The sequence below is a fragment of the Pseudorasbora parva genome, chromosome 23 (assembly GCF_024679245.1).
Source record: "Pseudorasbora parva isolate DD20220531a chromosome 23, ASM2467924v1, whole genome shotgun sequence".
Taxonomy (NCBI): domain Eukaryota; kingdom Metazoa; phylum Chordata; class Actinopteri; order Cypriniformes; family Gobionidae; genus Pseudorasbora; species Pseudorasbora parva.
This window is the reverse complement of record NC_090194.1, coordinates 15,807,724-15,818,700: the sequence shown is the minus strand read 5'-3', so window position 1 is coordinate 15,818,700 and position 10,977 is coordinate 15,807,724. Positions and strand designations below refer to the sequence as shown.

Here is a 10,977-nt window from a genome sequence, read left to right as displayed (position 1 = left end):
CTTAAATTATATTAAATTGACATCTTGTATTACTTGAAAAAAGGGAAAATTGTTGAGGTGAAACTTAACATGTAAATGTATGAGTAAATGTAATGTAACAACATGTTGTCATATCTTATAGATCATATATTTTTACACACATTACAATAATGATTAATAAAGTAATGCTAAGAAAAAGTTCATCCAATAAATAAGTATGCATTAAATATTGCTCAGCATTCACTCGTGTACTGTAATATGCAGTGTTATTTTAGTATAATTTATTTCATTTTTTTATACGATTTTCATTTTGCCATTTTTCTGTGCTTTTTGTCATTTTTACAAGTTTTTTTAATTTAAAAAATAAAATAAATATTTTCCTAATTCGTTTTAATTCAGTTTTTGTTTTTATTTATTTCCTGTTATTTTAGTAATTTAACCAATGCAACATTTCTATTTTTAAGTCAATTTTTTTTATTGTATTTTATTTAAACTTTTTTCAATTAATAAATTATTAATCGTTTTTGTAATAGTTTTAGTTGTCAATACTAACTTGGTAATATGAAAATATTTTATTAAAATGTAAATATTTAAAAATATTTTATTAAATTATTATTTTCTAAAATATTCAGGGTTTTCAATCAGGGGTCCCAAAATGGTATTGAAGATTAAATCTATCTATTGATATAATTGTATAATGTAGTAGCGTTAATGTGTTAATTAAAGTCATTATCAAGAGTATGACATTTCTTTGCGTCTGGAAAACCTCTCAAAGAGATAGCAGTATCAGTAATGTTATAGTCATGGGTTATAGTAGTGTGTACTACTAAGTGTCTTCACACGCCCACTTAAGCAAGCCAGCACTTCCTGTAATGTGAGCGCGTCCGCGAGAGATGCGCGTGCATTAGAAAAGGACGGGCTTAATCTGGGAATTAAACTGGAGTTGCGTATTTGTCGCTTGTATAGCACGGAGGGCTGCACATCCCTAGAATCACTTTCGATCATATTGATTTCATAGGACCGTCGGAGGGATGTTGTGAATAGGAAATATTGATTTAATTTCATAGTCACGAATTGTTACTAAAGGTTGCATTTTGCAAGGCTGCAAGTCTAAGTATGGCTCTGCAGACCGTGTTCCGTGCGGTGATCATGGGGGCCCCGGGCTCAGGGAAGGGGACCGTGTCTGCTCGGATAGCGCAGAGTTTTGGGCTGAAGCATCTCTCAAGTGGGGACATGCTGCGGGCCAATATCGAGGCGAAGACAGGTAGGTCAGCTTCAGCACTCTCCTGCTATGTCACTTTTATTACACGACCACTACTATGCCACGTTTATTACATGACTAGTGTCACGTTTATTACGTGACTACCGATTATGAAAAGGTGAATCTTTTTTTTTTTCCTTTTTTCCCTACGTTCGAGACCGTAGTTTAATTTCGTAAAGCAGCGTTGATAAAAATGGCTTCAAAACTTCAGGAACTCGGAAAATTCGAGGTTTCTTACTATCACCCGAACCGAGCCTACACTTTGGTTGTGGCTCAAAACGTAGACTACTGGGCTGTCTAGTATCTAGTATCTAGAGAGCAGTTTTACACTTTTCGAGTGAGCTCGCGCGTGTGATGTCCAAAAATAACAGTACAGGTTAGACACATTTTTGTTTTGAAATGCATGTAAGAGCTGAAGGAGTTCGCTGATATTTCTAGTGTGACATCGACCACGAACTGCTGACGTAAAAAAACATTTAAGCCTGTCTGCTCAGGCTTTTCGTTTGTGCCATCACTCTTTTAATAACTACTATCTTAAGTGTATTTTCAATTATTTATACTTGAATAGTGCTTTTGTTTAACTTTTGAGGGTGAGGAAGAATGTGCCCTGCATACTAAACATGTCTACGACAGGGACTTGGGTAGTGTAGGCCCACTAAATGATTTAGCTGCAAATCACACTGAAGCTCAAGCCTGCTTTGCATGATAGAAATGCAGAAATTTGCACCAAAACTCAGAAATGGGTAAGATTGTACTGTACAGTGCACAGTGTTGGGCAAAGTTACTTTTAAAAGTAATGCATTGCAATTTCGCGTTACTCCCTAATTAGTTACTTTTTTTACGGAAAGCAATGCATTATGTTACTGACACGTTACTTTTGCGTTACTTTTTCTTACCTGGGCTGGGCTTGCTTGTTTGTTTTTTTAATAACAACAACAAAACCTTTTTGCAATAAAGATTAAACATATGATGTTTATATACAGTAAATTTTGCTTATTTGTATGGTTGAACTGGATCCTCAAATGTCAGCAGCAAAGACATTGGTTAATAAAGTGACATTAAATACAGTGTATATTTGATATTAATTTAGAGGAATACTGAATCTGTTTTTATGCATGAGATGAGTAAATGCTCATATTTAATCTACAATATATGCCTCTGCCCTTTCAAAAAGTAATAATTTATATAATTTGTTGTACATTTAAAAGTAATGAGTTACTTTACTAGTTATCACACATTCTGTGGGCAAAAAAACAGTTCTATAAATAATGTTTTTGTAAACTGTAACACACATCCCAAATGGATGCCAGATACTCAGTGTGTGTCTCTGGGGAGCAGAAGGTTGAGTGACAGTGGGGTGCTGATTTATGCTGCAAAACTCATCAGTTATCTGGTGTACAGATCTACACCACAGTAAGACTAAACCAGATTCAACATGAAACAAATGACCACCAGATATAGAGTTGCAGTGGAGAAATATTTCAATTAATATTCATCTTTATTTACAGATCAAAGTAGGACCTTAAAGGGATAGTTCACCCAAAAATGAAAATTACCCCATGATTTACTCACCCTCAAGCCGTCCAAGGCTCAGTTCAAACGGTTATGCTATGTTGCGCCAGTTACGCATTTTTGTAACCTGAATACGGAAGGCGGTCTGATGGCAGCTAGATATTCTACTTTTAAAGTTTTAAATATCAATATTTCTTGCACAAACATATCGATTCTCTTCAGAACGATTCTCTTCGATCCTTTTTTATAATGGATGGATAAAAATTTTTGGTCTTAAAATTTTGGGCTGCCATTATAATGCTTAGAAAAGCCAGGACATTTTTAAATATAACTCCAATTGTATTCGTTTGAAAGAAGAATGTCAAATACACCTAGGATGACTTGAGGGTGAGTACATCATGGGGTAGTTTAAATTTTTGGGTGAACTATCACTTTAAATGGTGAGTTCACCCAAAAATGAAAATGTTATTGTATTTCTGTATTGAAAAACTAATCGCCCCTTATGCACCTGGGCAGATTTGGGTCTTCTGATGAAGTCGTGTATCGATCAGGGTCAGCTGGTTCCTGATGATGTCATCTCTCGTCTCATACTGTCCAGTCTGAGGGGTATAGAGCGGACAAGCTGGCTTCTGGACGGTACAACTCTACAACAAACATGCTCTTCTTAATCATATTGTTGATGAAATGTGTAACATATTTTATGGTCGTGCCTCATTCTGTACCTCTGTGTCCTGGCAGGGTTTCCTCGTACCGTGGCTCAGGCCGAGGCCCTGGATGCCGTGTGTGATGTGGACTCTGTTATAAACCTGGACGTGCCTTTCCAGACCATCAGAGAGCGTCTGACGTCTCGCTGGGTTCACCTTCCTAGCGGCAGAGTCTATAATATAGACTTTAACCCGCCAAAGAAGCCAGTGAGTCCTCTAATGTTTTTTTCCCCATCATTCTTATATGCATACAATATTTACAATCCTGTTGAACATTACTTCAGGGAACTGTTGGTAATTAAATGAAAGAAACAGGAAGGGGGAACACCTCTTCTCATATGAAAACTCCATAGTTTTAGTCCACTAAAGAGATGGAACCTCATGCACCAGAGAAACAAACGTGCAGCCATCTTTAGGATTTTGTGTTTGAAACTATTTTGTTATAGTTATATTTCCATAGCACTGCTGTCGAAAAGTATTTAGCTGGGGATGTGTATTTACTTATTGTCGAGAGTTATCATAAGCATTGTAATATTTAAAGCAGATGTTACATGTCAGTAGCAGGGGAATCTTTTAAAATGAGCGGCTCAAGCTTAGCTTCACGCTGTGGAAATACAAACCAGGAAGAAAAGAGGCAAGGTAAAAAAAAAGGTCTATACTGCAAAAAACGCTTCGAAAATATGTTTGATTAATATTGCTGCCATGTTAGAAATGTAAGAAAACATATTTGAAATGCTGTTTAATCCCTGTTTTCTGCAGGTCATTATAGTGCAACGTTAATTACGTCAGGTAAATGGTGTTGAGTTTTGTGAATGTATTAGCTTAATTTGCATAAAAGAGGGGTGTTTGCACTAAAAAAACTAACATTGACCGTGGCCTGGTTAACCCGGATTGCAGGTAGTTATTGAATATTTATTTTGTGCTGAAATGCTGTTCACAAGAGTGGTGCAAGTGAATTCACACAGAATGCTTACAACAACACTTAAAAAGAGAATTATCACTTCGAAATAATATACTTAAGTGCAAACCCAATGTATATTTGATTGCATGAAAATACATTTATATCGAATGCAGTTAGAGTCCTTTTTTTAGAGTGTACTTAATTAGGACTTATGTACACAATTTCAAAATTATATTTCACATGTAATTTCGAAATTATATTGTCTTTAAAATATGGTTAAGGTGTATTGCTGAATTTACTGACAAGCATTTATGATAAACAAAAATATACGTTTGTCATTTTTACTGAAACTTGTGTCATGTATTTAAATATATTTGTATTTATACATTTGTAGAATTTGTGCGAATTTAAAGGGAACACTTTATTTTACAGTGTGCTTGTTATACGTTACTGTAGTGACTATTATGCGTAATTACATGCAACTTACCCTAAACCAAACCCCAATCCCATTCCTAACACTAAGTGTATGTACATGTAGTGAATTATTATTACACAGCATTTAAACTCATAATTACACTGTAATAACCTTAAAATAAAGTGCAACTCATTTAAAATATATTACAAGTTACTTTTAATACCTTAAAATAAAGTGTAAGTCATTTAAAATATATTACAAATGACTTTTAAAAGTAATGCATTACAATATTAAGTTACTTCTCAAAAAAAGTAACTAATTATGTCACTTAGTTACTTTTTATGGTAAGTAATGCTTTACTTTTTCTTTCCTGGCCTGAGCTTTCTTGTGTTTTTTTTATAACAAAAAACTTACTTAAACACAAATATGATGTAAGTAATTTTTGTCATTTTTCAAGTACATTTTTAAGTGTACTTAAGTGTGTTAAGAAACAGGGTTACACTTTATTTTAAGGTGTCATGTAAAGTACATGTAATACTATGCTAAGTACAAGTACATGTCATGTGTTGCCCTCTTTTAGTACACTTTAGTGGCCTTGTATTGCATAAATATGATATTATCTGGAAGTCAATTTAAAATAAAAATACATATGCTTAATCATTTAGATTTAAATTACACTACAATTACTGCACAATTAAGCACACTTTCTTTTCACAAGGGATAATACATGTGTTTATAGATACATTTTATGTATAAGAAAGATAAAATAGAAATCAATTGTACAATTTATTTTATGTAATTTGTCTTGTTTAAAGTTTTTTTTTTTTATTTTACAGAGAAATAATATTTTGCTTTCTAAGTGTTCACCACAAAGAAATAAAAACACTTTAGTTTATAGTCCAATTCTCACTATAACCAATTAATAACCAACTGCTTATTAGCATGCATATTACTAGGATATTGGCTGTTTATTAGTACTCATGAAGCACATATTAATGTTTTATTCTGCATGACCTTACTCTACATACCTTAATCCTACACAGTACCTAAACTTAAAGGGATAGTTCACCCAAAAATGTAACTTCTGTCATCATTTACCCCCCCTTAAGTTGTTTCAAACCTGTATAAATGTTATTGTTCTGCTGACTGCCATAGTAGGAAAAACACGGTAGTCAATGGTTGCTCTATCTGCTTGGTTATACAAATTCTTTCAAATATCTTAATTTGTGTTCAGCAGAACAGAGAAATGTATACAGGTTTGGAACAACTTGAGGGTGAGTAAATGGTGACAGAAGTTACATTTTTGGGTGAATTATCCCTTAAACAACGACCTTACAAACTATTAATGAGCAGTAATTATGAGTTTATTGAGGTAAAAGTTTTAGTTAATAGTTAGTAGTGACTAAATAGAGAGAACTGGACTCTAATCTAAAGCGTGACCAAAAGAATACATGGAGCATTGGATATAAATGTGTGTTAAACTTGTTCTTGCAGTAGAAGTAGGTCATGGCATTTCACAACCTAGCATTCAAGACAGATAAGAAAGCTTCTGTTTACTAAGGAACTTTGCTCTCCTCCCTACAATAAAACTGTAGCAAGCTGAGGAAGTCGTGGAGTTCCTGTAAAATAATTAAACACTGTCAGAGAGAAGAGGAATCACAAGGACAAGAAAATGTGCTTAATGGGATAGTTCACCCAAAAATGAAAATGACCCCATGATTTACTCACCCGATTTATAATGGCATTGACTTGTTGGTTTGTTTTTGTCCATTAAAAAAGTCCATAAAAGTGCCTCTGTCCATCATATAACTGCTCCACACAGCTCCGGGGGGTTAATAAAGGCCTTCTAAAGTGAAGTGGCACGTTTGTATAAGAAAAATATCCACATTTAAAACTTTCTAGAAAAAACTAACTAGCTTCTGGTGGTCAGGTCGACTTTATGGCGAAAGAGTAATCCCTGACGCAATGTAACAGGAGCTTCGCAAGCTTTGACGCCTCTCGCCGATAATGCTGGACAACAAACTCAAGCGCCTCTCTTATATATCGAAATCCTCCGCCATTTCTCTTTAAAAAAATCTCTTTAGACTATTTCATGACCAGTGTTTTGCTCTATCCTGTCTCCGTCAATACGCATCAAGGGTTACTCTTTCGCCTAAGTCGACTTATGCACGCTGACCGCCAGAAGGCCTTTATTAACCCCCTGGAGCTGTGTGGAGCAGTTGTATGATGGATATATGCACTTTTATGGACTTCAAAAAAAATGAACCAACAATTCAATGTCATTATAAAGCTGGGAACAGCCAGGACATTTTTTAATATAACTCCTATTGTATTCATCTGAAAGAAGAATGTCATATACACCTAGGAGGACTTGAGAGTGAGTTACTTTTTAGAAAAGTAAAACTGAACAAATAATGAGTAATAAGCCTAAAATATTTTATTTTGTCTACGGCCACAAAGCCTTTGAGGTCGCAAAGATAAGTTATGATTCAAAGTCATTAAATTATTATTCATGTCCATTTATGCATTTGACAGAAGCTTTTATCCATTCAGCGTTCAATGTACACATTTATAGCTGATCATTTTGGTCATCTTGGCAGTCATTGCAAATAATAAACCTCAAAACAGCAATTCAGTGTTTTAAACTAATACAGAACAAGCCAAGTGTGAAAAAGTGTTTGCCAGTGTTGCTCAAATACAGTTTCATGCTTATGTCAACACAAACCTGTGTCTGAAGGTCACCTCAATTCAGCTTTGGATTTTGACAAAGCCTGCCAAGGCTTGTGGACTGTTGCAAATACAAGAATTCTTGAGGAATAGTAGCTTTAATTTGGTGTTTATAATGTGTTCTAAAGTTTTCGCACTTAAGTAAAGCTGCGTCTTTGTGGTGGAGGTCTGCAGTGATGTCATGTATGCCTGTTGAGTATAATCATCGCTCTCTATTGTGCACAGGGTCTTGATGATGTCACAGGAGAACCGCTGGTCCAGAGAGACGACGACAGTCCCGAAACTGTGTCCAGGAGACTAAAGGACTATGAGAGACAGACACAACCTGTTCTAGAGTATTACAGGTACTGTACAGAACCCACAGCGCTTTGAAGAATTTTTTATGAATGTATTTTTTACATGATACCAAAAAGAAGATATTTAGCAGATGCTGTTCTTATTCATACAATAAAAGCGAGGCTGATGAATGGAAGCTTGTTTCCACTTCCACCACAGAAGAAAAAAAATGTAAAAGATAATTGTGGCTTTTTATCTCACAATTGCAAGTTTACATCTCGCAAATCTGATTTTGTCACGATTTTGTCACTGATTTTGTTATCATTTGCGAGATACATAATCAGAACTTATCAGACTTGCACCTTTTTTATTCTGTGGCAGAAACAAGCTTCCATACTGATGAGCTCCAAAAAGCACAACAAAAAAAAAACCTCACAAAAGTAGGTCATATGTTTTGTATGCAACATATTTCAAATCTTCAGAGGCCATATGAGGAGTGGTGAACGAAGGACACAAATTGAGTAGTTGCGTAATCTCTTCTTGGCTCATTTTCAGTCAGACTTGTGAATTCAGTGAATTGTTAACTGGAGACTCGCTCTGACCGGATCCTATGAATCAGTGAGTTGTTGACTCATGAACAGCTGCCATCTGATCATTCCAATTTGTGAATGAATCATTCAGTGCAATTTGCGAACCGGTTTAACAGGTTAATTGAAAAGAATCAGCTTGTTTGTGAATCTGACACAGCTATCGTGTTCCTGGGTCTGGTGACCATTTCTTCAGTTCAAATTAACGTGGAACGACAAGTTCTAGGAAACGTAGTAGAGTAAACAGATGTAAAAACATAAGTACAGATACTTGAGAAATGTTCATATAAGAACAGATCAAAATTGAAGCTGTTACTTGTGGAAAATCCACTTCTTTCATTCTTGTACATTCAAATCGAAGTATGTAGTACCAAGTTTGATGTCATCAGGGGTTCATAAATAATTTTTGTCAGTCGAAACCCATAAAAGTAAAATATTAACTTGAAATACTTGAGATTTTAAGTGAATATTTAATTCATTTAACGACACATTCACATGTCTAAAGTTCTCTGATGATGGTCACATGAATATTTAAAATAAATATATAATATAATTAATGTTTTATTACCATTTTATTTTGAGCTTTAAAAGTGGACTCAAAGCTCTTTTTTTGGTGAACGTGTCAGTCCCAAACATTCTTCCAAATATCTTCCTTTGGTTTGTGTTCAGTGTATTTTTTACACTGGTGTTTTAGGAACCTAATCAAATTGTAAAAGAATAATAATTATAATTATAACACTAAAGACATTGTTTCAAAGTAAATGGAAAAAAATCTCCAAAAGTTTTTGATTGCTAATTGCAACAATAATTTTTTTAACATGGTATTGTGATTATTATTGTTTAACTCTGATTATAAAAATGAAGACAAACATATAGTACTGTTGAATAAAATTAATATTTTATAATAATAAGTTACATTACTAATATTCATTTCTTTGATAACATCACTTTCAAACCCTCAAGCTTTAAATAGTTCAAATATTTTAGCTTTTATTTTGGCGCAATACTGTTGAAATACTGTAAACGTCTGCCCACAAAAATGTTGGAAATTATGAGAATGTGTAAATAAAGTAAACATAGCACTGGTCGCGATCCTGAGATGGTGAATACAGTGAATTATATCAGTTACCGTGCAGTCCTTTTATTTTTATTGTACATTTGATATAATTATAAGCTTTTCACTGACTAAAGAAACCCTGCAGTTTTTCATTTTGGGATGATAATGAGGATAATCTATTCCTTTAAGCTGGACTGAGTGGGTAAGATCATATGAATGATGATTTATCTAAGCCATTACAAATGATTTACTTTAACAGGAGTAAAGGAGTGTTGGAGACATTCTCAGGAACTGAAACCAACAAGATATGGCCTCACGTTCATGCCTTCCTGACCAGGAAAATCCCAGGAACCCAGCAGGCTATGGGAAAAGTGTGATTCTACAACAACCTTTAGGACTTTTACAACAACTACACTGTCTGAAGCAAGCACAATGCATCTCAGTGGCCTTAAGCAGTCTACTGTATTCACCGAAGCCTTTATGTTGCCATCTAGTCGTTTTATATCAAGTTAGTGGCAAACTTAAGGTTTATGGTGAAACTAGTCTTCTGAGCACTCGCACGCCCACCTTAAGCAAACAAACTAGCTTTGAGTGTTATAGCGGTAGGCATGCTGAAATTAAAATATGACGCTTCCAACTTAGAAGTGCTCAACCTTAAAGAATGTTTTCTGCAAAATGTAGACAGCTCCAAAACATTCCTGTTTATCATCCATAATAGCATTTTACTATTATTTAAATCAAGTACTAGAGAAGTATTTAAATAGATGAATGCAGTGCAATACAAATATTATTCAAAACTGATTTATCAAACCTGTACCGCCCATTTTGTGAACCACTGTGGCCTTAGTTGGCAAAAACAATCTAGTTTTGAGTCTGATGATTGCATAGCAATGTTTAAAGGGATAGTTCACTCAAAAATGTAAATTCTGTCATTATTTACTTGCCCTCAAGTTGTTCCAAACCTGTATACGTTTCCTTGTTTGGCTGTACACACAGGAAGATGTACTATAATAGTCAATGGGGGTTGAGATCTGCTTGGTCACAAACATTCTTCCAAATATCTTCCTTTGGTTTGTGTTCAGCAGATGAAAAATGTCATTTATACATGTATGGAACAACTTGAGAGTGAGTAAATAATGACAATTTTAAACTATCCCTTTAATTGTAGATTAAATTAATACTGTTAACAGAGTTAATATTTTTTAGCATATTCAAAATAATGTTTTTTAATTAAGAAACGTATGTATAAATCAATAATTAACAAAGGGAAATACATTTTATGTGATCAGAAAATTATGTTTTATAAGTCCTTTTGTATTGATAAAACACTTGTGAGATATTAATTCACTTGTTTATGCATTTAATGGCAGTTTGCGAATCACTGTACTAATTATAGTGACTGAAAACCCTCCTACTGAATAATGAATGAATTATTAAATATAATGGATGTCATTTCAGAAAGAAGTCCTGCAATAAACAGTGAAGCTTGCCTCTTTTTTTTAGCTTGGTTTGGTAGCGTAGCTCTAGATTTTTATGTTATATAATCACATCATTTACA

The 10,977-nt window shown here is 34.2% G+C and overlaps 1 protein-coding gene across 1 annotated transcript; it reads left to right on the top strand.

Moving 5' to 3' along the window:
• Positions 1-886: 886 nt before the first annotated feature.
• ak3 (adenylate kinase 3) lies at positions 887-10,908 on the top strand. Its single transcript, XM_067432686.1, has 5 exons — positions 887-1,243; positions 3,269-3,388; positions 3,491-3,663; positions 7,725-7,843; positions 9,679-10,908. Exons 1-5 carry the CDS (start codon positions 1,096-1,098, stop codon positions 9,794-9,796), a joined length of 678 nt encoding a protein of 225 aa, XP_067288787.1. The 5' UTR covers positions 887-1,095; the 3' UTR covers positions 9,797-10,908.
• The last annotated feature ends 69 nt before the right edge of the window (positions 10,909-10,977 follow it).